The following is a 27,130-nucleotide window of genomic DNA, read 5'->3' as shown; positions in this document are numbered from 1 at the left end:
ACCTGAGGAGAAAATACTGAAAGAGATGTTTCAATTAAAAAAAAAAAAAACAAAAAAAAACAAGAACAGCCACAGAAAGACAGTCTTATAGAGCAGAGATACATTTTTATGCTAAAAAAAGTCCCATAGAAACTACTCTGGAAAAGAGTGTGGAGGGCTTAATTTATGGCCCATCAGTGTGGAAGAGTCAAACTTGTACCATTTATAAGACCATTATTTTTAAAGCCTATCCTAAAAAAAAGGATAGACACATGATTGACACTCCCACACATTATTTGCAAAAACGTTCCTACTGACTTTACAAAAGTTCTAAAAGTTAGAACATCTTTATAGCAATAATAATAATAAAAAAAAAAAACAACCCACAAACATTTTCAGGTCATTTACCTCACACAAGTGAACATTCCCTTTAAAATAATGTTATTATTCTGGTTAGTGTTAGACGCTAAAGGGCATTGGAGACTTGAGAGATGTTACAAGCAACACAAATTTAAAGGGGATCTTTCATTTCAGCTTGGGTATTGGACAAACTTACAGAGATGGTAGCTAAGGGAACCAAAACAATCAAGAACTGGGAAACTGGGTGTTGTTGATCCTGGTGCTCACACAATCCCTTATTCATGGAAATACACATTCAGAATCACAGAATGGTAGGGGTTGGAAAGGACCTCTGGGGATCATCTAGTCCAACACCCCTGCCAAAACAGGGTCAGCTACAGCAGGCAGTACAGGACCTTGTCCCGGCAGGTTTTGAATATCTCCAGAGAAGGAGACTCCACAGCCTCCCTGGGCAGCCTGTTCCAGTGCTCCGTCACCCTCAGAGGGAAGAAGTTCTTCCTCATGTTCAGACGGAACTTCCTGTGCCTCAGTTTGTGCCCGTTGACCGTTGTCCTGTTGCTGGGCACCACTGAAAAGAGTCTGGCCCCATCCTCCTGACACCCACCCTGAAGATATTTGTAAGCATTTATTAGGTCCCCTCACAGCCTTCTCTTCTTCAGGCTGAACAAGCCCAGCTCCCTCAGCCTCTCCTCGTAGGAGAGATGCTCCAGACCCCTCATCATCCTTGTAGCCCTCTACTGGACTCTCTCCAGTAGCTCTTCATCTTTCTTGAACTGGGGAGCCCAGAACTGGACACAGTACTCCAGATGAGGCCTCACCAGGGCAGTGTAGAGGGGAAGGAGAACCTCTCTCGACCTGCTGGCCACACTCCTCCTAATGCATCCCAGGATGTCACTGGCATTCTTGGCAACCAGGGCACAATGCTGGCTCATGGTTAACCTGTCGTCTACCAGCACACCCAGGTCCCTCTCCACAGAGCTGCTCTCCAGCAGGTCTGCCCCAAGCCTGTACTGGTGCATGGGGTTGTTCCTCCCCAGGTGCAAGACCCTGCATTTGCCCTTGTTGAACCTCATCAGGTTCCTCTCTGCCCAACTTTCCAGCCTGTCCAGGTCACGCTGAATGGCAGCACAGCCTTCTGGTGTATCCACCACTCCTCCCAGTTTTGTGTCATCAGCAAACTTGCTGAGGATACCCCCTAACTCTTCATCCAGGTCACTGATGAAGAAGTTGAATAAGACTGGGCCAAGTACTGACCCCTGAGGGACACCACTAGTTACAGGCCTCCAACTAGACTCTGCTCTGCTGATGACAGCCCTCTGAGCTCTGCCATTCAGCCAGTTCTCAATCCACCTCACTGTCCACACATCTAGCCCACACTTCCTGAGCTTGCCTATGAGGATGTTATGGGAGACAGCGTCGAAAGCTTTGCTGAAGTCAAGGTAGACATTCCTTTCCCTCATCCCTCCCCTATTACCATCTTTTCTCTGATTTTTATCCTCTTACATCAGTAGGATCTCAGTAGATTAACTGTCATTTTGTTTACAGTTTCATTCCTGTGACTTAAAACTAACAAAGGAAGGAAAGATAGCATCTCCTAAGGAAACACAAGAACAGAAGCAGTTATTTTGAGAACATGTGCCACTATGGCCTAAGTGAAGCAGCTGGGGACAGGGAGTGAAGTGACTGGGGTGGGAGGAACACTAACACACATTCCTACCCCTGGCCAGCACAAGGAGCGACATGTTTGGAGGGGGGGGTAGAAACATCCAACTGTTTGGATTATTTGGATATTTCTTACCATGTGTTGCTTCATTTTATATGATGACCATAAAACACACACTTGCAATGATATCTATGAAGTTATTATCTTTAAAAGGCCACTCTTGTATTAGCTAAAATGTTTACATTGATGTTTTTTAAAGCAGACATCTCGGGAACATAACCAGAGCCTCCTTTGACATAGTCCCTGCAATAAAACACATCCACTAGAAGACAGCCAGCTGTCATATCACAGCACTTCAGCCAATAAGCCACTAACACACTACCCAGTTCTCTGGCACTGATAACAATTTTCACTTAAAAACAATGTTCAATAATAAGTTTAATCAAAAAATCAGGTCACTATCTCCAAATATAACAGACACTTGGAAGAAAAGATATTTCCTGAGAAGTGATGGGTGTATTTCCGCCCCCCCCCCTTGCCAACTGGGTAGTAAGTATCTTTACAGAAAACCACCAAACAACACTATCTTCTGTACCATCTGCTTTGGGACATAAATTCATTTCATCACGCTAATAGGTGTATTTTTCCATTTGTTCCACCCATCAGGTCCACCACAGGAGCCTGACAAGCTCCTCTGTACCGCACTGTACAACAAAAAAGTAACGCTCCCGTGAGATGGGTATAACCAAGAGCCATAGCAAGTCTAGTTGTGTCTTGGTTTCAGGCATGCCTTTCCAAGAGGCTGAAAGGGGAACATTAACAGAAAGTTGCTATATTTCTTATTTCCTCAAGTCTGGTTATTGTAGTGAGGCTGGTGCAAAAGGAAGAAGTGTACGGTCTGTGAGCTCACACCACAGTCTCTTAGAGAAATCTTTCTCGGGATGGTTTCACAAAACTTTCTAAACCTCACCCCACAAACAAAGTACTTCCCAAAATTTATGTACAATAAAACTTGACATTATTTTAATATTGTTTGTACAGCACACAAGCAATAGGACATACACAGTTAAAAGGCATACTGTAATGCAGGTAAGGTATCTTTTGTCTTGTCAAATTCCTGCCCTTAGGCACTTAGATACATAGTACGATTAAAGAGAAAAAAAAACAACCCACAAAAAAAACCCCAGGCAAACAGTACATTTTATACACCTTCAGTACAAGAAATGTATACATTTGGTCCCCAGAGGGAGCTTAACACAAAACTGACCACCAGATTGCTAACTGCGGAGATTTTTTACATCCGGAATAGGAGGAATTTATACCCAGAGCAGTCACATACCCTTCACTTACAGACAACTCCAAAGCAAAGCTTCAATACTGTTCACCAAAAACACGAAGACCGCAGGTGCTGAGGGACTCTCACGTGTGAGCCTCTTGTCTCCCACCACCAGGCACAGTGGTCAGAACTCTTCTACTTGTGAGTCCGAATGATGAAGCTCAAGTATCTACAGACTGGGTATGTATTGCTGCTCAAAAGATGAGCAAGACCTGGCCACTTTCAGAGTGTGACACAAGACCACTTATGGATTTTTTCCAGCACTTTGACCACTAATCAAATAGCCACAAAAATATCTTTTTCAGATTAGCTACTTAAATGCTATAAAAGGGGAATAACGTCTTTAAACCACAGTGATGGTTACTCACGCCTGTAAGAAACATGTCCCCGAAAAATTAGCAAGATGCCCACAACAAGCTAAACTGTCACAGACTCTTCCACTCATTTGCTTCCAGGCTCACACAGTACAGCTTTCTCAAAGGGACCATTCCGAGGGAGACTAATCGCTACTCTCCTCGCTCAGAATCATAGTCAGTCCTCACCACCAAAGCTCTTCGCTTTGCTACAGTACCTTCAAAACTTCTTTTGTATATTTTCTCCTATCAGAGGAACGTCACAGGAAAGCTCTTAATCTCAAACTGAATCTCGAGCACTACCGATGAGCCCACGCTCTAAACCACAGTGAGGTTATACAGTGCAAGTCCTGCAGCCTGGTGCTGATGGGGAGCACCTCTGCTCTGCAAGGACTGAGCTCCTTCCCCGGCAGTAACTCTGGCTTCGTGCATCCTTCATGCCACCGAGACCAAGCACGTGGGGGGAATCACACAAACACAGACTGACCAGAGAGCCGCTCCTCTGCAGAAAACAGAGCGGCCAACTTCTGCTCTCTCTCGAGGAGCCACTAACCTCAGAACCTCTCCTCCAGCCACTTATTTACTTCTCCCAGTTTGTGACACATCATCTTTGAGGCTCCTACATACTTGCCAAACTTGACTGAAACAGTAGACTAAGAAATGATCAGAGTACAAGAGAAGTACAAATCAGATCGTTTTCTCCTCCTCGTCTCTTAGGAGAACAATATAAAATGAGACAAACAAATACTAACACTGTCACTGATTCTCCTGAACTGGGATAGTGCGCAAAAGCTCTTAAAAGTGCCTTTTTCTGCTGCAGTTTGCCGACTAACAGGGAACACCAGGCCACCCAAACTCTTGCAAATCACAGCTCTCAGCTGAAACACATCATGGTTTCAAAAAGGCCAGGGTTAAGGCTTCAACTGTCAGGCAACATAGAGAGATGTTCAACCTTGCTACAGACATGGGAGGGGCATCACAAAACACCATTACGTGACCCCTTTAAAGTTTTTTTGGAAAAAATAAAAAAGTAAACCCCTTCAAACTAATGTGGTTGACAATGGCAGAGTTTCTATAATGGATCTTCCAAAGAAACCTGCAGGAAATACATTTAGGTACTATTTTGTGTCCAAACAATGCTGCATCACAATTATTTTGACACCGGGCGACAGAGCCAGGGGCAACAAAAGGCACCAGCAGCTTTCTCTACCAGCTCCCGTAACTCTGAGGGGACACGCGCCGCTGCCTTTCAGCAGGAGCCTTTTGGCTCCCCAAAACTGCCAAGGAAGCCTGCGGCCGGCTGAGGCAACCTGCGGCAGAAGAGGGGCGTTTTCAACGAGGGTCGGCTCCGAGAAGTTTCGATCGCTCGGTTTTACCCTCGTCTGGGGGGCAGCTCTCGCCCAGCCACCCCCAACGGCTGGAGACGCGCCCCGCCCGCGCTCCCACGTCTGCCCTGGCGACCGGCGGGCACCACCAGCAGCTTCTCCCCGAGGAGGAGGAGGAGGAGGAGGAAGGCGGCTCCTTCCCGCGCTCCCGGCCCGGGGTCTCCCGGCCGCCGGGCTGACGCGCAGGCGAGGCGCAGCGCTGAGGGGAACCAGGGGGCGGGGGGCGCCGCTCCCCTCCCCGCCCCGCCCCGCCCAGCCCCGCCGGCGCGGCGGGAAGCCGGAGCCCGCGCCGCCGGCCGCCCCCCCACTCACCCAGCAGCGCCCGGAGGTGCTTGAGGCGGGTGAGTACGTCCCGCTTGGGGTCCAGCGCCTTCTGGGTGGATTTCCTGACATCGGCATGGCCCTTCCTGGAGAACATCCCGGGGCGGGGGGCGCCTGGCGGCCGAGGGGACGGGGGGAGCTCTCCTCGGGGCCGCGGCGGGTGCGGGCCGCTCGCCGCTGTTGTCCACGGGAGGGGCCCAGGGCCCGGCGGCCGGGCAGGTGCGGGGGACGGGCGCCCGCAGCCCCGCCCCGGGCTGCGGGGAGGGAGGGAGGGAGAGCAGCGGATGCGAGCGTCCCCGCCGGGCGACCGAGCTCGCTGCCCTCCGCTGCCGCCGCCGCACGGGTGGGCGTGCCCGCAGCCAACCGGCCGGCCCCGCCGCCGGCTGACCGCCCCCCGCCCGGGTCGCCGCACTGCGCAGCCGCGCCGCCCCCGGGCGGGAAGACTACGGCCCCCGGCGTGCCTTGCGGCGGGCGGCCTCGCGCGGGGTGCAGTGTCGCATGACGTCAGCCTGGCGTCGCCCTGACGTCACCCTGTCGAGGCGGGCAGGCGTCAGTCCCGTGGGCGCTTTGCAAGGGGCTAGCGGGAGCCGGTCAGCCCCCCGGCGGCCTGCCGGCGGCCCTGGGCTCGGGGCCTCGGGCTGAGCGCCCGGCTCGTTCCCCGGCGGGCAGCGGCGCCGCGGCCCTCCCTCCCGCCGGGGTCAGCGAGGCCGCCAAGGCCGCGCCGGACGGAACGCTGGGCTTCGTGCGGGGCTCGGGGTGGCGCTGGGCGGGGGCAGGGTTTCCATTGTGGGTACCTGAGGCGGGGCGGGCGTGGTGTTGGGAAATGGCACCTGCCTGTGGGAGGAACCTGCGGGGTTTGAATAGCCGCCTGCACTGTGAACAAGTAAGCAGCAAGCGCTGGCTTTGCTCCTGTGGCGCTGAGGGAAGGCGAAGGAGTGAGCGGGTTTGTAGTTGCACAACGAGAGCAGCATTTGCCCCAGAACTGGGAGGCAGCGTCATTTCAGTTAAAGGCCCTCAGGTCCTCTCAGTAAAAATCCCGTGTGGAAAAGTAACTTTCAGTAAGTTCCATGGCAGGATGAGGTCCTAAAAGAAAACTACATGTTTCAGAGAAAGTGCACATATACTTACTAGTTTTTAATGGAATTATTTAAAAATTAATTTACATGTCAGATACACATGTATTTCTGGCTTTACAGAAATTGGTTTTCAGCCGTGAATCATTGTAGCCACAAGAATTACTATTGTTAGGACTGGAAAGTACATCCCTGCCACATCTCGCTTCCTCTGAGCCCTCTCAGGGATCGTTTCTTCTGCGAGGGCCGGGAGTCACCAAAGCAACACGTCAACACGCCCTAAACACGTCCTGCCAGCAAAAGGGCAGTCCCAGCTTCTCCACAGTAGGGACACTACCCCTGGGATGGCCATGTAGGGCAGCAGGGAGCTGCTCTGGGTGAAAATTAACCTGGCAAAAAACCCGAATAAATAAGTAAGCAGTGGGAGTTTGTGGTGGAAGGGGGCTGTAGTCGGTGCTCGCAGGCGCTGCTGGTTGCACGACGTGTTGTGACGACGGCACAGCTTTCCCCGCTTTGAAGCACAGCTGGATTCTGTCTCCGGCGACCAAAGACTGACCATGTCTCATAGTGCTGCCCTGTAGAGTCACCAAACCTTGTGGCATTCCTGCTGCTCTTTAAGAACTCGCTTCCTGGAGTCATAGGAAGAGGAATAGTGCTGACACGCAGCATTTTTTAAGAAGAAAGCTTTAATCTTTTTTCTTACACAAAGAAGTTTGAACGCATGACCTTGGAATCAGACACAGAGAATTTACTGTCGCCTAATAGTCTATTGTTTTGGAACCCATTTAAGGCTTACAGTAATTCATATTGCATATTCTTCCCATAACACTGTTACACAATGTCTCATGCTAGTAAAGTTATAAATCGTCAACAATTGTCTAAAATTTTTGGTCACGTATTGCACATTGAGTATCTGCTGCTTCCTGAGAAGAGTGAATTGGGTCATTCCAGCTTTTCCCTTTCATTGCCACAAATCAATATATGCAGTTGGCTGAGGAAGCACATGGCTAAAATCTTGGCTTGGTCTTTTCTTTTTTCTTTTTTTCCTTGCCTTTTATTCTAACTGAATTAGAAAAACAACAGCTTTCCGTTTGTCACCTCTGGCAATTTCTGATTGTTCCATGTTTTTGTCTTTTTCTGCTTTGTTAAAAGATCCCCACCACTGTTACCGCAGATAAAGCAATTGTGATTATATAGCCTTTGTAATGTCTCATAACTTTGGTGGTAACTAGGAAAGCATTTTGGTGCTTAGCACCTAACTGCATAGCTTTAGGCGCTCAGTGTTTTAAAGCTGGCCAGAAATTCTTCTCGTGGAAAGCTGCACAGAGTATAGATTTCATGACTTGAATTGCAGTGCTCTAGGAGGTCAGACCTTTCTCTCCCTGTTAGGTCCTGGAAAATGTGGTCACGTGAAGAGCTCAGTGAGTCAGCATCGTTTAATATTAGCATAATGAGAGTGGTTTGGTTTTTTTTTTTTACTTGTATGCTTTAATCACGGAATTAAGGTTGTTTAAACTCAGTTCTTGTGCATCAGTGAGATGAAAAAGTGCCTCTGATGCTGTATGTAGATGGTAGGGATTCAATTCCCTGTGAGGCAGGACAGTCGTACCTGGAGGTTGGAGGGTGGACGCTGGCAGGCAAACATGTTGTGATATCCAGCTGCAAGCAACCAGTGGGGGTTTGAAGACCACCTGCTTGTTTCCAGCAGCACTGAAAAGCCTACTACAGGGCACATGGACCAAATCCAACCCTGCTGCCATTGCAGTTAAAATGTTGGTGTGCTTAAATGAGGACTAAATCTGATCTCTGTATCACTAGTGGCTCTTCTGAAATAGGAAATAAGCAGACTGGTAAAAGGACAAACATTGACATAATTTAGTGGATTCCTGTGAGAAGGAAGGGGTTTTGGGTTTTGGCTACTTGGCTGCGATGGGGAAAACCTCAAAGCTCCCAGAAATTAAGACGGGGTGTGATGAGAGACTTTGCTTCTTAAAAGTTTCTTCTCCTAGTTTTCAGAGCGCATATTACTTGGAAATACAGAGTCTAATAAAAGATTTTAAAAATGGAAGTTAGCCTAAAGATTTCTGACAATTTTCCTGTTTGTTTTTGATGGGTCTTTGCATGAGCTGGATCATCATGGTACAAAACTGAATGATAAACCATAGATGTTCTAACTTGCATTTTCTTCTGCATGTCATGTCATATAACGTGAGACAGTATTTTGTTCTGCATGTAAATGCATCACCATTCGTTGGCTAAGCTTCATGGTGTGAAATTCCTTTGTCTTTTATTAAGAACAACCAGTCAGTGTAGCAGCAAGGTGAAAACCCATTGAACAGTTTCTCCTCTGAGCTTTAGGTAAGCAAATGCATCTGGATGAATATACACCTTTAGGAACTCAGAATTATATGCAACTGACCTTTAACCTATTAAATAAAACATCATAAAATATAACTTTTCAAATGATTCATTTATGAGTTAATGTAGCTTAATGCAAACCAGAAATCCCAGTAAACTTGCAGAAATAATTTCAGCCTGTGTAGGGGAACCGCTTGTAAAATCCGATGACTTGTGTTTTCTAACAATATTACAATTGCAGTTTCCCAGAAAGTCTGATGATGCATTTCCGAAAGTTGATGCCTAAGGTGGAATAATTTCCTGAAAGAGATTTGGTCATTCAGCTTTCAGGATCTGAAGTAAAATCTATATAAAGCAATCATTTGAGGGGACAAAGCAGTAATCACTTATCGCAGAACTGAACTTTTGAAGGTCACAGGACAATGTGATGTCCTAAGTGAGCTGAACATATACACATAAGGACAGCAGTGGTGTGAATGGATTCAGTATTCATGTAGATAAATCACTCCCTTGTGCAGGAATCTGCCTTTTTAGCTGTGTGTCTGTTTGGATAATATGGTGAGCAGACCCTGACTCGTGCTGGCTCCAGTGAGGAAGACCACCATCACATCAGCACGGGGGAGGTTTCTGGGAAGTCGTAGCACAGCCAAGACACCACGGAGAAAAGAGAAAATGATGACCTAGAAAATCATGCCACTGCAGTGTCTGCCCTGAGGAGGAAAGCTTGCCTACCGGTCACAGCCCCTCTTGGCTCTACGCGGTCTTGTTGCTGTAGAGAGCTATTAGAGAAGTGACTATTTCAGGCACCCATTGCGTATAAGCAATACAGGTAAGGGGCAGCACATACCCAGTCTGAAATAGAATAGCCTAAATTATTAATGTGCATTTACGCTACGGGCAGGACGCTATGCCTGTATTGCACGGCTCATGCGTTCTGTTCTTCCCCTCTTGGAAGCAGCGGGGTACTTCCAGGGAGTAACGTGGTCACGCCAACAGCGATGGCCCCGCAGCAGGCGTTGCACCTGCTGCTTCCTGCAGCCGGGCCCTGCCACTGGTGCTCAGCGCCTGCCTTTGCCACCTCTAGGACGCTGCGAGGGATGCACGGGGCAGGGGAGCAGCAGCAAAGTGCACAGTATTGGTCTTTGGACATGTTTTCTGCACTGGCTTCTCGGCTGCCAGCTGCCCGGGCGCAGGCTGTCGGCTAATGGGAGCCCATGAAGCAGCAGCAGGACATGTCCCCAGAGCATTTTGTGCTGGAGCAAGTCCCTGGGGTGCAGAGCGCGTGAAGGGGAGGACACTGAGCAGTGCTGTCCCCGGAGAGCTTTGCCTTGGAAAGGAAGAAATTCTCCGAGACACAAAAGCTGCAGGTCCACTGCTGAGCCCGAGGAGGAGGGGTGTTTTCCCACATATTGTGTGTCCGCTTGCTTGCGCCTCTTACCGACGTCAGGCATGCTGAAGGGCCTGAGCGTCATCTGAAGGACAGAGGAAAATCTCAGCAAGGTCTGAAGCCCTAACAGAGCCACATGGCCTGGTCAGGGAGCCTCTCCTGCCCCGGGGCTGTCTGTTTGCTGTGGGTGGAGAGTGACCTCGCGAGAGAGAAGGGCAGCAACTCGTAAGGTCCTGCTAGAGACCACTCCATGGCAGCAGATGCTGGCCTGGTGCTGGCTCCTGGGAGCCACAGCCTGATCCTCCTTGTGCCTTACGCACTCGTCTTGCCACAGATGACTGACCCAAGACCTGAGGGGACAAGCACATGTCTCACATTGTTGTTCTTCAATTTCTGAATTTCGTTCTGATGCATTGTGTGAGCGTATAGCAGTCCTGAGGAATGAAGCCTAGCTATGGGTCCCAGGGGTTAGCTTATCATCATCTTGAAGACATGCATAGTTTTAAAATTTCATATCAGAAGATAACGCAAATCACATTTCGATGGTCAGAGAGCAGTGACTTACCAAAGCGTATAACAAAATGTATCAAACAGAATCATAGTCAAGGTAATAAAAAACCAGTGTGTGCCTGTTTTGCTCTAATCTTCCGACTTCGGTGGGCCAGGAGAAGCGGGACTTGGCCTGCATTTCTGTGCTCTTAATGCATTAAGCTCCTTGGCCACAGTAGGGTGGAATCTCTGTCCTGTTTTCTTACCTACCATAAGCAAGGGCGGGCGGTTGTAAGAAACTTTGCCTCTTGATGCAGACTTTGTGGAAAGGTGAAACCCGCCGCTGCAGCTGTAAATACGGCTGCCTGAATTTCACTGGACTTGATGAACAGGCAAGGTAACTTTTCCTGTTGAGTCTGAAATTTTAATGACAGAGATTAAATTACGGAACTTCTCTACTTACTTGTGTCAGTGTAACATTTTATAATGAGCCTGGAAAAAAGGGTAGGGGAAAAGTAAACAAGAGAGACTTGCCTCCTAAATAACGTACAGGTGAGAGAATTATTTCCTTAGCATAGGGTGCCAGTACTGATTATTTATCCTTCAGACCAAACGCTTCAAATTGTATTTTGAAAGTTATTTCTCATGTTCTGTTGCATATCCTTGGTCTGACATACCCATTAAGGCACACTAGCTTCTTATTCCTGCCTTCCTGCCTTGGAATCAACTCCCTTGATGCTTCCCGGGTTCGCTGGACTGCGCAGTGGCTTGGCAGCGCTTTGGTACTGTGCCAGGGTACTGTGTATGGAAATGAGACTCTGCTCTCTCAGTCTTGATATGACTGAGCTTGTGTAAAAGATTTTTCCAGCTGGCTTTGAGTTTGATGGGTTTGTTTTCATCCCTATAGGGAGGCATGGCTCCCTGCACCTACAAGGTACTGCTTTAGACTCAAAGCCATACAGTTAGTGCTTAATTTCTAATATACGCCTGACTTTTCCCAAGTCTGGATCCTGCAGACTGCTTTCCGTGGATCAACTTCTGCAAAGGTTCTGAGTCTTGCAGGTTTTATGAAAGCAAAGGCTCCTCATCCATTTAAACTTGCTGAGGATCTCCCCCAGCGACTCTCATTCGGCAGCCGAAGGGTTTCTTACTGTCCCTTTGCCTGCGGTGGGTGAATTAATGAATGACGCAGATGCCAAAGTGTCAGAGGGGCTGGCAGAGTGAAGGAAGTTGGGAGAGATGCAACCCGTGCCGGGCTTATATGGCAGGTGGAGAAGAGCAGGTCAAAGGTGCACGACGTCTGTGAAGGATGTCTCCTGAAGAAGCGTGCTGACTTCTCAGATGAGCACGCTACAACCCACAGGCTTCCCAGAAAACAGTTAATTATTTAGCATGAGTTACTTATTTAGTCCTTATTTCATAGAATTTGAATATTTACTTCAGGAAAAGCAGACAGGACTCTGGTACACAAAAGCACATCCTCCTTGGAGGGATTTAGTGCTGGTTTAAGCGGAAAGTGATCTGCACTGCAACGCACGGGTCTGGGTTAGCGTATGGACTGGAGACTAGCAGCAGCACTTCGGTTCTTTTGGGGATAGGCTACAACAGTACTTGAAGAGCTTCAGCCATGGGATCAGCACAAGTTGTCTGTTATATCTGGTCATTTGCAAAAGATATAATACAGTGGAGGAATCAAATGCCAGATACAGATGTCTGAGTGTAAAGTTGTGAAATTTTCCTATCCAGCCATAGCTACAGCATCAGGTGTGACCCTCTGCACATGGCATCAGAGACACAAGGCTTGGAGACTGCCACAGCATATGAGGCATTAAAATGTCATTCATATAGTGAAAACTACAAGGCAGGAAAAAAACATTGTCAAAAAAAGATGTCAGATTTCCTTCTGCCAGAATTTCAAACTGTGTATAGAGGGAAAGAAAAGAATTTATGTCTACGATCAGGAAAAAATTGAAAATAGAAGGAATGTGGATTACATGTCCCTTAACGCCTTCCAGAAGGACACGGAACAGAGAATGAGGAAATTTCATGGAGTAAAAATATCTACCTACTAAGGAGAGATCAGACTACGCTTGCAAAAGGTTGAAGTGCATGAAGAGGTTTATGGCAAGTTTTGAAAGCCCATAACCTACTGCCCTGGCCCGGATCTTTTCATGAGAAGGTGTTACAGCTCAACTTGAGACCGGACTAAGAAAGCAGAGATGGCTTACACCGTAAAAGCAGGAAAATTGCTACTATGCTTCCCTTTTCCCTGTGCCGCAGAACAGAGATAAAGTGCTGCTTATCTCAACTGCGCTAAATCCAAGGTAAGTGTTGTTTACTTCACCCCTTTCCAAGAGGAAAGGTCACTCGTGGTCTCGGTAGAGCTCCAGCAATTTCCTCCTGGCAGCGTTCACCTCTGCCTGCCTGGCATCGGCAAGGTCCTGGGAGCCCCTGCTCCCCTCCTTTGGCTGCCTAGCTGTATCCTGGCTTTTGGGGACACGTCTTAACCCTCTCTCTGCCAGCCTTTGCCCCTCTGTCTTCCCTGGAGCTGACTCTCAACAGACAGCCAGAAATGTCAGCAGTACTGTCTTAAATAGCAGTGAGATGCTGACAGTCAGACTTACAGAAATCCTTCTGGTCCTAACGAATAATGCGCAGAGGGTAAGAAGTAAAGGTAAATTTTTAGTACAAGTTACGGATTAAGTGTTCTCCCATATGAAATAAGAGTATTTTTTTTCTTTTGTCCTCTGCTCAGCTTCCTTTTTTTTTTATATTGCTGCATGTTTAACCTAAGCTGTCTTTTTTTTGACTCGACAGTGTGTTCACATTTTCTTTTTTCTTTCACCTTGTGTTTGCTCTTTATCACTCTAAGGAACAATAAATGAGGAAAGAAACAGTTGACTGGGATCACCCTTAAGCTGTTTACATCAAGAATGACCACGCAGATTGTCTTAACCCCGAGTGCAATTTATACCCACAAACCAGACTTTTATCTAACGGCTATGTAATATGTTCAATTCCCCTTCTGAATGTAAGAAAGACCTCAAATTCTCTTGTAGATAAGGAAGAGAACAAAAAAATCTTCAAAATAAACCAGAAACACACAAAGCAACTGCTGGCCACTGATGTTCCGCAGATTCTTCCTTCTTTTCTTCTTTTGCAAATAAATGAGTGCAGAAAGCAGTGCAGTAATTATAGCCTTCAGAAATGGCTCAGGTTTTCCTCCGTGGACAAGCATGACAAAAAATAATAAAAAATATTTTTTACCAGCACAGCTGGTGTTCAGATGAAATTATGTGGTTAGCTTTGAAACGATATTAAAAGAGAAATTTTAATTAACCTGTACCACTGAGTCAGAAGATAATATCTGATGCATATAACAGGCATACAGACAAAATATGATAAAATAATTATTTGCAATTAGATATATGCATTACAGACAATGTTGTAATTAAAATGTACTTAATGTCACAGGAGGTCCTTTATTATCAAAATAATTTGTAGAAGGACTGTGGAAACAATGTGATGATTATCCATCCCTGTGAAAAAAAGCCCCAGAATTTACCGAGAGCCCAAAGCATTTCTGATTTTGGAGCAGATACCGGTACCAACAGCCAGGCTCCTCTTTTCCGGTGCCAAGTCCGTTTGTTACTGCAGTGTGCGTAGGTCACCCATTTCTTGATGTGCTTCTCTTCCGTGGTCCCCTGCCAGGCGACAGCCAGCCAGTGACATTCCTGTGCACCTCCAGACATGAGCAAATTTCTGCGTGGGTCAGAGGGAGGGAGAGATGCCACAGGGTGCTGCGGCGTTCTTCTGCTGGGAAAATAAATCTCTTTTTTTTCTTTTGTTATTTTCTTGTTTGCTGCAACAAAACTGAATGAGTAGATTTACTAGGGGTGATTCTTTTCTCCACTGTGGCCCTTCCAAGGCACTCAGGCCATGAAAAGGGGCCAAAACCAAGGAAAAATTACGTTTATACTTGCTTGAAGGGCTCCTTTTCACTTTTGTAACTCCTGAAGAATTAGCAGAGTGGGGGGACAGATAAGCATGGTCTAGTGAATCTGGGGGCATTGCTCAGGAGCGAGGCACAGCCTGGTCTCCAGGAGCTGTGTTTGTAGAGTCAGAGGGGCTGATACAGCCGCAGGGACGCAAGTGTAGTCGTTCACCATAGACCTGGCCAACGATGTGGTGAAGCCTCAGGGAACGGTGTCCTGGTGTGAGCGCGGCTCTTCTGCCTGAGGACCTGGGTGCTGCTGCTGCGCCGATAGATCACCTCTCAGCCCACGTACATGCCCATCTGAGAAAAACAGTGTCAGTGTGTCTCTTAACTATCAAGGGATGATGGTTTCCTGGTGTAGACTAATTGCCAGTTTTCAGTAAGGGAAAATCTTGTTTTTCCCAGGTGATACCAATACATTAATTCCAGGATGACGTAAAGATTTTGTTCTGCTGCCTTGCACGCTGCTGCATTCAAATGCTCATTTTAACGAATCAAGCCAACTGTTGAAGGCTTTTTGGGACCCCGTACCCCCAGGCTGCAGGGAAGCCCGTGTCCGCCAGTTCAGCCCCTGCTCTCCCCCAGCAGCCAGCATGGCCCTGGGTACCGGCTGCTCCGGCTAGAAAGCTGACCCTCTGCAAAAGAGGTTTCATCTTTGGGGAGAGCTGGGTGCCCCCGGTGATGCCAAGCATCTCGCCCATCGCCTCAGGAAGAGCCTGTGCCTCATTTTTTGCTGCCAGCCGGTCCTTTCGGCTCACATTAAACAACCCCGAGGTGCCAAGGTCAGTTCCCAGTGCCAGATGCTCACTCTGGGGCCTGACCTTATTGATGCTAATGAAGGTTTTGGCAAAACTCTCCATCTGATTAACATTTCCCTGTTCAGAGCCACCACGCTGTAATTGTGGGGGCTGTTTTGCTGTTTCTCAGGCAGACCTTTTCTCTTCGCCACTTTCTGGATTTGTGCCCCTGCACTTGTAAAATTCCTCTTGAAGTCAATGGAGATTTTGGCTGAGTGAAAGAAGAACCCAGCCTCATTACAGGGTGCATCTTATCCTGGTGACACGTCTTTCTGGGAAGGACAGAGAGTAGCAATCAACCGTGATGACATTAATGTTTCTTTATGGAAATACTTATTACTTCAAATCATAAATAATAAGTAAAATTGCTGCAAAATGTATTAAACTGAAGGAATGGCTCGAGGGGAAAACAACTCCCCTAGTATATCATCAGCTGCTGCTGTATCTCCCCTAGGCTTCTCCCCTTCCCCGTTTTCAAAAGAACAAAGAGAATATGCCAAAGCTGCTTTGGGATTTCAATGAAAAATAATGAGAATTCATTGCTAATTAGGGCTCCAATTAAAAAAAAATGATCTTTTGCAGGGACACTGTTAATGAACTTGTAAATTGCCGCCGCAGACTTGCATCCCCATAAACATTCCCTCTGTTTGATTCTGCTTGTGCCCGTGGAAGCGGTGAGCAGAGGCTGCTGGCATGTGTGAAGGGCTGGCAGTCGTCACTTGGCCCCTGCACGGGAGTCCAGCAGTCCCTGCCAGTGCTAGCTGCACAGTCTGCTTTTCGGTCACTCTGGGGACACGAGCGGCATGTCAGTGCTCGTGGCGTGTATTGTAGAAGTGGGCACCCCTTACGCACTGGGGTCCCTGCCCACAGCCTGGCTCGGGGGGAGCTCGCTGCTGCCGTCGCACCCAGCACAGGTGACCCTTCTTCCGTCAGAGTGGGGAAATGCCCCCATGTTTGCAGACAGCCTCGCACTCCTCTCTGCGGGAGGGTCCCACCCTGCCCCATGCCCGTTCGCTCACTCGGGGCGATCGTGCTCTGACAAACAGGGACAGTAAGCCGAGTCGAAATGAAGAGGAGAAAAGCGAGCGCTGGGGAGCAGGGAGGATGAAAAGGGGGGATGTCGGACATGCAGCAAGGCACTGTTAAGAGTTGGAGCTGGCCGGGGTCTGTCCTTGCCCACCACCATTCACGCTGGGAACCTTCCCACCAGTGCCTCGCCATCCTCGCTCCCCAGGACCGCTGGAGAAGTGCAGTGCAGCTTGTGTGGCCTTGCATGGCTGTGTCTCCTTGTGGGCTGGCGATGGCCTCTCCATGCCCAGAGCCATCAACGGCGCTTTGAAAGTGGGAAATGGCAACAGTTAATATGGGGAATTGCTGAACACTAAGCGGAAGGTTTCAATTAGCCTGGCATTCATCTTGCAAAATATTTGGCTTTGTAAAAGAGAAGAACTGTAATTCATTAGATATTTTTGATCAGTCTTAATCTAATTAGAAACCTCTTTATTTGTTCATGTAGTACACTGTTAAGAATGGTAGACAATCACAGGTACTTCAGGGTGAGCATTGAACTGTGACTGCATCTTTGCTCGTGACAGCAAACAGCCAAGTCATGTAAATCTGCACCTTTATATCCTCCAAGGGGCATTTTAATTAGGATAAGTGGCTACTACAACCTTCCTTGATAGTGGAGGAACCTCCATGTGGTTTCTGACAGTGATGGGCCGCTCCAGCTCCCAGGTCAGGGAAGGGGAAGCCTGCATACAAGTAAATGAGAATGTAAATGTCCTGGGGGAAAAATCACGTTATTTTTGTCCAACTGCTGATGCAGGTAGAAAGCAGATGGAGCCAAACCCAGCCACACTGTAAGTCCACCAGCTACGACAGCAGCTGCATGCAGCCGGCTGCATGCACGCACGGGTATTTCGCACTGGGGAGCAGGTAGCTGCGCAGACTGATGCAGCTGCAACAAAGCCCTGCTTGCGTGACCGTTCCTCTTTCTCGGCTTGCCACCAGTTGCCAGGAGGCACATCCCCATGGTATGTTGTGCCAACACGCCATTTTCCCCTTCCCATTGCAGGAGGGCTTTTTCCTCCCAGGAGAACAGTATGAAACCATTGGAGGGTGATTAGCAGGGGTCTGAAACACTCCTGAAACCTGATCAGAGGTTGGAGAGGGCAAAACATGGATAAAATTCACACTAATTGTACACATTTTCCTGTGAACTAACAATGAAACAGAAACTCACATGGTGATTGATGTTGGCAGGCACCTCTGGAGATCATCTAGTCCAACGCCAGCTCAAGCAGGGTCACACAGAGCACGTAGCTCAGGACGGTGCCTGGTTGGCTTTTGAGTATGTCCAAGGATGGAGACGGCACAGGCTCTCCAGACAATCTGGGCCAGTGTTTGACTCCCCAAAAAGGGTTTTTGTGTCCTTAACTGGAATTTCCTGTATTTCACTTTGTGTGTTTTTGTCTTTGCCAGGGTTAGAAGAAAAAGTTGTGGTGATGGAAAGAAGGGTAATGGGGCTATCCCAGGCTCTTGGATGAGCCCCTCTCCCAAAATTAAATGCAGCTTGGGGAATGACAAGTGCGTGAGACGTGGCAGGTAATTATTGTGCTCCCTTTGCCATCAGCAAGGTCTTTTGCTCCAGCAGAGCTGGGTCCGCCCTGGGGGGCTGCACTTGAAGAGAGGTGCAGGGAGCAAAAGAGGGGGCTGGCCAGGAGGCAGAGGTGTCTGGAAGTGGGCAAGAAGGGGGTTCGGGCTGGCTGACACAGGACAAGAAGCCATCTGCTTCTGCACCCGCCTGTCCTGCCTGGGGGTCCGTGCGTGCAGATGTGCATGGACCTGTGCTATGCTGCTGCAGTTATTGGGGAGGAATGGTTGTCTCCAGCTTTCAACACACTCAGGTTTTGGATGTGCTGGGGGCTAATGGTCTGAGGGCTCTGTGGTGCCAAACTCCTGCACGTCCTGCTCCCCGCTGGAGCCCCAGCCTCAGACCTCGGGGTTGCCATATAGCCCCGGCTGTGCACGAAGGGCCCTTGGGGATGCACTGAACCAGGCAGGAGCCCGGAGCGAAGCAGAGAGACAGCCCTGACAGGAGGCAACTCTTTGGGGGGCTCCTGCACTCCAGTCCTTTCCCAAAGTATGTTGCCGTAGCCCAGCTGCAACCAGCTGTTCGTTCGTTCACATTGCCTGCATGTGCTGAAGTTTTTTTGGGGAGGTTTCTCATTTTGAGCTAATGCTGAGGACCCCATGCTAGGGGGACTAATTCACACCCCACCTCACCAATGCACCATGTACAGAGCAGGAGGGATGAAGTGCAGCATAAATACCAGGAGCGCAGGAGGGAAAGTGAAACATTTCATCCTTGTTCTGGAGCTCGGTATTAATTTTTTCTATTATTTCATTCAGATGCATAGATTTTATTTCTGGTAGTGTGTCACAGCTGATAACATACATAATGGACCCATTCAGGGGCATCTCTGAATATGCACTTTTCCCACATATAAATGTACCTGAAATTTTGAAAGATTGAATACTCATTTGCCAATTTAAAAAGAAAATGGACAGAACAAGAGAAAGAAGCTTGTAGAGTTGTAAGTCTTCATAGAAAACCAGTGGAAAAGCACATGTACATTTAGAATGATGTTGACATTTCTGAAATAAGAGATATGGTGTTTTGTCTAAATTATACCAAAGCTCTTCAAGATAATGTGCTGTGTAATAGCTACAGTTTTAGACACTATTTCATTTTCAAACAATTTTCTAGACAAAAAGCATGATTCTTATCCACAATTTCAGTTCAGTGTTTGACAAATTATTAGTGTATACTTCCCAGCTACACCTAATCTAGGGAAAGCTATATTTTAGGGGAAAAGTCTACATTTCTACCTTCCCCTCCACCAGCTTTGTCAGCATTTTGTGTTGCATGGAGAGTAGGCAGAGGTTTGTAAGGCCCAGAGTGAGAGCAGATGTGGGAGCCCTGCAGGCACGGATAAGCCTGAGTTGCCTTGACCAGCATCGCCTGGGTGCCCACCCACACAGCCCCTGCCTGTTGCTTGGGGAGCTCCATTTAAGCTCAGGGCCGGGGATCTTGGACCTGTACTATAGGTAGCTTCTCTCTCGGTCCTTGGGCTGTGCCCAATGGCTGGGCTGGGCTCTGGTCCTGCTTGGGAAAGGGTGAAGGTTCTTAAAGCACCACAGAACAGCAGAGAAGTCAAGTCTAGGCTGACTGGAGAAGGCCCTCAGGAGCCTCTTAGAGGGGAGTTGTTCTGGTGTTTTAAAGTAGGTCCTGAACATGTGCGTTTGTGCCTCCCTTGCAAGTTGTTCCCATCTGCAGTGCTGGCTTGTGAGTGCTTGCGTGGCTTGTGCTGACAGGTCTGGGCTCATGTTACAGAGGTGTTTTCCTTCCCTTCTGGCAGTTGGAAAGGTATAAATCCTTTTGACGCCTGCTTGGCATCAGTGATGATGCCACTGGCATGGCCTTGTCTTTACCTGGAAGCAAGGCACCATGAGCTCTGGAGACCATGATACAGGTAAACCTCGCCTATATCTGCAGGATGGTGGAGCTTGGGGAGAGGTCTCTCCAAGGCTGTACCAACTCAGGGTTCCTGGCTCCAGAGGGGTTGTAAGATGTTAGAACTTCCTATCAACTCTTCTGAGATATTCATAAAATAATTCTCTCTCTTGAGGGAGATTGCTCCTTTCTTGTGGGTATCCAAGTGGATCAGCATGTTCTGATGCAGGATGCCCTTGGAGGGACAGTGAGATAGCCAGAGTCCCTTGGCATGATGCTCTTGTTTCCAGCACTACTTGACCAATATTCTAGAGAAGTTTAGCAGTGTGGGAAAGCTATTTCCTAATTCTGTATGCTGGGACACCTCTGTGGGCGTGCTTCATGCTAGTGATGCTGAGTAAAACAACCTTGAGCCCCAACTCAGAAATTCTGTTAAGTTCTCATTCAAAGAGCAAGGTACCTTGACAGAGCTGGCAAGGTTCAGCGAGTGAGTTAGATGCTAAATGCCACATGCTTCTCTGAAAGGTGTTATTTCCACTCTCTTCTGGTGAAATGACCAAAGCGTCCTGGGTGTGACGGGATGGTGAGCCTGCTCCCTCTGCAGGGAGTTTTGACTTCATCCGTATTGAGTTATCTTCAATGTAGAGGCACAAAAATTCCTTTCTCCTGAGAAGTCTCCTCCAAGATGCCGATGAACAAAATCTGGAAAAACATGATTTTTTGCAAATGTACTTACAAGTAAGTAGTCCTCAACAAAATGTGAGTGTAGTCACAGGGGTGGAGGTGGTGCCCCAGCCCCCTCAGCAGCTGGTGATCTGCTGAGTGGGAGGAGGAGGTTTCAGCGTACCTTGTAATTAGCAGGGAAAGGAGGGTTTTCATGACAACCATAAAGCAACAAAATATAAATTAAACTCTGCTAGGAAATTAAATTCAAAGAACAGAAGTAGTTTCCTTGGCAAGCCAAGAATAATGCTGGCAACACTCAAACTGGTTGCTAAGTGAGGGGGCAGAGAAAGAAAAGGATAACAGTAGCTGTGATTGTTATTGCTCCCTTAACAAATATATGCATTAAAGGTAATAAAATTATACTTCTAAAACTATGCAGCTTCCCAGTGTCACAAGGATTTCTTTGTTTGTAAACAGAGTAAGGGAACCAAGGGTCAGTAAAGCCTTGGTATGCATCTTGGAGGTAATCTGTCCATGGTCAAAATAAATCTGTTTATTTCTGTTGGTTACTAGGTAGGTTATTCCCCCTCTATAAATATGCAGGGTGATTTTTCTTTGCAAGGTTTAATGGGCACATGTGCTTTAGTAATAGCAGCATGTGATCAGAAGAGGGAACTATTACAAAGAAGAGCTAATTGCTGGGCTTGCAGGCAGTGCAAGTAAAATTACTTTCATTAATCTGTGCCTTTACAGTGTATGGGCCCTGATCCAGTTTTCCCCGCAGTGGAGGCAGAGCTTCCTTCTGACCGCAGCGGGTGCAGGATCGGGCCTGTGCAAAGTGCCTGCTGGAGGAGACTGAGAAAGAAATGGAAATTGCTGTATTTTGGTCCTAGTCTTTAAACATTTATGGTATGACCTTTGGCTTAATGATACTTGTCTGTCTTCATCAAATGTTAAGATCCATGGCTGGAAAAGTACTGTATGAGTGTTAAATGGTTATGGAGAATGCTTTTACCACAAATAATGCGAACTTGCCCCAAATAATTTTTCTTGTGCATCTTCTTGGACTGGTGTAAAAGTCATGTCATCATAAGAAGCCAGGGCATAACAGAAATGCTTCTGCAGTTAAAGTTACTGACTAAATTAAGTGAGCTGCTATTTTGGGGGAGGTATTCTTTTCAACAAGCATGACAAGGCAGAGATCCCTGATTCTTCCCTTGTAGCTGTACTCCATGGTATAGCCATTCTTACAAAAAGATGTGAAAGGTGTAGGTCCTTCTGAGCCAGGCTGGCTCACTGGCTTGGATGCAAACTTGGAGTAAAAATGCAACTTGTTCACTAATGAAAGCTTATCTATCCTGATGGATACTGTGGTTCCCTGAAGATACAGTTCTGTGTTGTGACATGCAGTTCCTGTGCTACCCCTGCAGGATTCGTCACAATCTCTCTCTTCCTGCTTGCTCATGATCCCCTCATTCCCCAGCTAATTGGAGCTTGCTCTTTTACACACACTCACACAATTTTAGAGAAGCTTTCAGAAGAGGGATAGAGTGTTCTTACACATACCTCTCTGCTCAGTAAGGGGATCTTTGCTTAAATACAGTACACAGGTTCCACCCTGCTTGTCAAGTTCACTTCTTACAATGAACCAAGAATATTTGAACCAAATAGATACCTTACACTACAGGGTGAACTATAGTTCATCTCACTGATTACAGTGATTTCTTGACATCTGACAATCAGATGCCAGAAGATCTTTAGGGATGAGCTGGGAGTGTTTAAGTTGCATCCGTCAGCAGCAATGGAGTTGAACAAAATCTGTCCGTGAGTTCACTTTCTGTAGTCTGATGTTTGCCAGAGACTGGACAACTTGAAATGTGCTTGTAACAAATGTGTGTGCTGGCGCCTGCTCTGCTGCAGGGGAAGGAGTCGGCAGGGCTGCGTGGTGCTGCGGCAGCAGACTGGGCTTTATCTCAGGGCTCGCTTGTGGTGCTTGGCAGGAGCTGCAGTATTCAGGCTGCTCCTGAACAGAGCCATTTTCTTATCAAGGGTCTTCATTGCAGCATGAAAAAAAAAAAAAAGAAAGCATGGGAAAAGTCTCTGGGGAAAAAAAAACAACCTGAGTTTGAGTTTGGTCAGGTACTGTCTTTGGACATGATACACACTGTCCTGAGGTCTCACTTCAGCATGGGCTTAAATGTTTTTTCAATAGTTTGACATGTAACAAAATACTTTGTGTTTGGGCTTCACCTAGGGCAGTTAACTAGCAGTTAGATAAGAGTAGGTTTGGCTTTGCCCAAGTTTGTTTCTTTAAGAGACAGACTGTTTTGCTTGTGCAGCATCAATAGGCATATATTGCTGAAGGGGTAGGATGTGGCTTTAATTTCTGTGTGCAAAGTTAAAATGTCAAAACAAGCCTTCTGCTGAATTTCAGCATTAGAGGGAATTTTGCTAGTTTTAAGGAGGAACTAGATGGACTAAAACATGAACATGAAATAGATTTGATCTTAATATGCCCAGCTAAAAGCAGCTGTCTGAGCTGGTAACCAGAGCACCGCTGGCAAGCTTGAGGAGCCTGTCCTAGGTCTGGCGTTGGTGGGGGACGTTGGCTGTAGCACAGGGCTGCCGCATCCCTGACTTGGGTGGCAGCAGCAGTTCTGACTTGGCTTTGTGGAGGGCCAAGACATCTGTGGTGAAAGGTCTTCTGGAGAACACTTCCCTGGAGTGTTTGTACTGTCTTAGTATAAATGATGTATTTGCTTCTGTCTTTAGGAAAAGGAGAGGCATAACTGGATGGCAAAATGATTAACCCACATACAGAACTTGCAAAATTAGATGTCTCCTTGGTCATTAGGCCAGACATTTGTGCAGCCAGAAAAGCTACAAAAATTGTATGTAGTGTAAAAGATGATAGACTCTTAACTACCTACTTTAGCTGGTAGCACTATAGTATGCTGTAATTTGAATTACTGTTTGGTTTTCTGTCCTGCAGTTGTTGGCAGCTCCCATACAGAATCCTTATTTTAATATTTATTTGAATGTTTAATTACTCTATAATAGCACAATAATTACCGTGTAGCTACTGAGGAATTACACGGTTGTCTGTACTCTGTAAACCAGTGTCAACCTCATCTGCAAACAAATAATTATGCAGCCAACATACCAGTTTAATTTAAACAGTAATTAGTGGAGAAACAGGAGAAATGTAAAAAATGCAGTTTCTGCTTTTATAAATAATCCCATGTGCAAAATTCTTTAGTTCCCTGACTTCTTTTACTACCACAATGTTAGACAATATAAACTGGAACCGGGAAAAATATAGCTGTAGAATTAAAGGCTGATAAAGCTACCTCTGAACTGTGTAACATTTTGCAGTGTTATTTCGTAGCCTGTTATTTCTCTAGCTGCAGGCTGTGATCACACAAGTGAAAATATTTCCAAATAACTTCACGTATGCTCTGGCTGCATCTCTGAATTTTGGGGCCTCTTCTAGAAGCTGGGAGTAAAACCACAAGGTGGCAATGTGCACAAGGAAATAAAAATGCTCTCCACTGCCTGAAAGCTGCAGCACTCCTCGAAGATCAGATTACTCAGCCTTGAGATTCAACTATATTGACACTTGTCCTGTTACAGGAGTTAGCATAGGATTTCAAGCATCTTTTCCGTTTTGGAAAGACTTTACAAGTGTAAGAATGTAAACTTGTTTTTCCAAGACAAAAAAAACCAAACAAACTCTGTAAGGGTGAACATCTCTGCTTACTACTTTTGTTTCATGCTGGTGGAAATCTTCAGGAAATTTGTGTGTTTGCTTTAGGTTCAAATGTTCCCTGCTTAATATTTGGAAAATATGGGTTTTTTGGGTTGCTAGTTTCCTACTTGGGAGATGGGTTCGAAGACAGCCTGTCGATGTGCTTCTTGGCACTGCTGGTGACCTGTCTGGGTATGGGACATGGAAAAAGCATTGCAACTTTTGACCCACCAACCCCTCCCCTCCACCTTCCCTTGCGTTTGGTGGGGAATGTTTCCAGACTGGAACCCATGGCATGGGAAGGACTGCATTTCTGGGATGCAGCAGGACCTACTGATACACTGTGTGTTTAAGCATTATTGTACTGATGATGGAGACAAACTGGTTTTATCCAGTGTAAATCAATTTGCAGATCTGGATTATCCCCAGGGATGCTGGGAAACAGAATCCTGAATGGTGCGTCCTTCTGAAGAGTGCAGAGTTTGTTTCCTATTGTATTGCTTCGGGAGGGGGTGCAAAACTGGCTAAATTCAAGGGAGTGCAGCTCAGGAACAGTTTTCTGCATTATCCTGGCACCGCAGGAGCAGTATGTGCCCAGCTGTGATTTCTGCACCGCTTGTCAGTCGGGGAGAGATGTGCAATGTTGTGGAATCTCGGTGGGGTGATGTGGTGGGTCAGAGCAGCTCGCCTGCGGGCAGTTGTCCTTGCACTCCCCTCCACAGGGTCTGCTGGCCACTGACCATCCCCTGTGTTAGCCCTGTCTGCCGCCCTGGGGCTCTGCCTGGCTGCTGGGGCTGGGACCTCCGATGTGCCAAGGTGGGCTAAGAGCAGGCAGGGTTCAAGGGCAGCGGCAGTCGGAGGGGCAGTCAGAGTGTTTGGCGTGGGAGGGCAAATTCCCTGTTCTGCTCCTGAAGCAGCACCCAGGCTGGAAGCTGGCTGCGAGGTGCCTGCTTTCAGGGGCTGGCAGGGTGCTGAGGTGGGGTGGGGGAAACACAGGGCTGGGGCTGGTTTTAGGAAACGCAACTTCCATGAAGCATCCGTCGAGTGGGGAAGAGTCAGACTTTTGTCTCTTGATGCATGATTGTCAGTGAGAAGAGCAAAATTTATTTAACTTTGGCTTGCTGGAACATAGACGTGAACTGCAGGAAATTTTGAGATGAAAGGTCAGTGATCACTTTCCTAGTAGGAGATGTCATCTTTTCGGGAAACTCTATCCACAAAACCACTGTTGCCAGTTCTATCAAAGCAGACCTATTTCATACTCAGCCTTATTTCTCTGTTGGAAGCAGGATACTTGGTTCCCTTCTTTTTTTATGAAGTCAGCTCATTTATTTGCTCTTCAAAAAGACTCTTTACAGCCCCTTCAGGACCAGCAGTGTGTGGTTCTGGGATGGCAGGCTGCTCTGGTGCTGCGTGCTGTGCCAGGACAGCTCTTTGGCAGAGGGGATGTCTGCAGTCCAAAAGTGCAAATCCCCATCCGGTGGAGACATTAGCAAAATTATGAGTTTAACTGTTACCCACATTCTCCTTGAAGCCCAACCTAAAACATTAAGACATGTTGATGGGTTGTGATTCAGTGCAGTGCAAGGCGAATGTTAATCTTCTGGCAGAAAAATGCTGTGAATTATCACGTGTTCGCTAATCTGGGGCTGCTTATTCCTCCCTGAGCATCTCCTGAACCGTTTGCCCAGGAGAAGCCCTGACGCTGGTTTTGCTGCCTGTAAACACGAGGTGGCATCACGGCTGAGTGATGGGAGGTGCCGACTGAGCAGGGTCAGGAGGAAGCTCAGCTTTGAGTTTTTCTGGGCATGGTTCCAAGCAATAATATCTTTTCCCACCAGTTGTGAGGGATCTGAACTTTAGTTTGCATGAGGAGCTTAAAAAAGCAACTGTTTAAAAAACAGAATCCCTTTCTAGCTTGTACCGTGCTTGGAGGAGAGCTGGTTTGCAGGGCAAGGCTTCCAGAGAGTCGGCTGACTGTGTGCGAAGAGACTGTGTGTGAGTGCCTGGATTCCCTGAACCTGGTGAGGCTTTTTGTGGGTCTGGGGCTTTCCTAAACAGACTTAAATGTCGGGGTCGCTGGCTATGTCATCAATAGCACGAGACAAGCAGAGCTTTAAAGACATTGTAGTAGATCTTGGCAATGTGGAAAGCAGGACCAAGCACCTTAGAGCAGCACTGAGCACAATTTTTACAAAGCTTTGACCAACGTTGCAAAGCCTTGCTGACATATCTTTCTCATCCACCACTGGCCACCTTCCGTGGGCATTTCCACCCTTCTGACCATTATGCAGGCATCATGTTGGGGACTTGCAGGTAGAATACCACCAGTCAATTCCAAAAAGCTCTCTCCAAATCCACTGGCAAATGCTCACGAAGCCAGCTCTGGGTTCTTGAGTCCTAAACCCCACCACCCACCCTGCTGCAAGCAATCTCCGCGCAGCACGAGGGAAGATGCAGAGGCTGGGGCCGGGAAGTGCTGCTGCTGTGCTGGGCAGCCTGACAGCGGAACAGGCTGCTGAAACCCATCCTACTGAGCCCCAGGCTAGGCCCTGCTCTTATCTTTCCCAGCTTTTCTGGTTGTGTTTTTCAACATGTTTATGTTCTTTTGCTGTTTGAGCTTTTTATGTATAATTGCAAAGCTTTGGAAAGAAGTGCAAGGTGGTGTCCTCCAAAAAGCATTTAGTTTTGTTTTTTTT

The 27,130-nt window shown here is 47.4% G+C and overlaps 1 protein-coding gene and 1 long non-coding RNA gene across 7 annotated transcripts in view; one reads left to right on the top strand and one right to left on the bottom strand.

Moving 5' to 3' along the window:
- Window positions 1-5,713, bottom strand: part of RALGAPA2 (Ral GTPase activating protein catalytic subunit alpha 2) — a 138,266-nt gene extending 132,553 nt beyond the window's left edge. For all 6 annotated transcript variants that reach the window (XR_012763142.1, XM_075413686.1, XM_075413682.1 and 3 more), the window contains exon 1: window positions 5,389-5,713. Coding sequence is in view for 5 of the 6 variants with exons in the window: in XM_075413686.1 (XP_075269801.1) it covers window positions 5,389-5,494 (106 nt within the window). In the remaining variant the exon portion in view is untranslated. The remainder of the gene's footprint in view (window positions 1-5,388) is intronic.
- LOC142360543 (uncharacterized) overlaps window positions 5,333-27,130 on the top strand; it is a 106,139-nt gene continuing 84,341 nt past the window's right edge. The window contains exon 1 of the long non-coding RNA XR_012763144.1: window positions 5,333-5,417. This is a non-coding gene — a long non-coding RNA (uncharacterized LOC142360543). The remainder of the gene's footprint in view (window positions 5,418-27,130) is intronic.

Source organism: Opisthocomus hoazin, chromosome 2, assembly GCF_030867145.1.
Source record: "Opisthocomus hoazin isolate bOpiHoa1 chromosome 2, bOpiHoa1.hap1, whole genome shotgun sequence".
Lineage (NCBI taxonomy): Eukaryota > Metazoa > Chordata > Aves > Opisthocomiformes > Opisthocomidae > Opisthocomus > Opisthocomus hoazin.
Note: the sequence above shows the minus strand (reverse complement) of the source record. Positions and strands in the feature narration are given on the sequence as shown.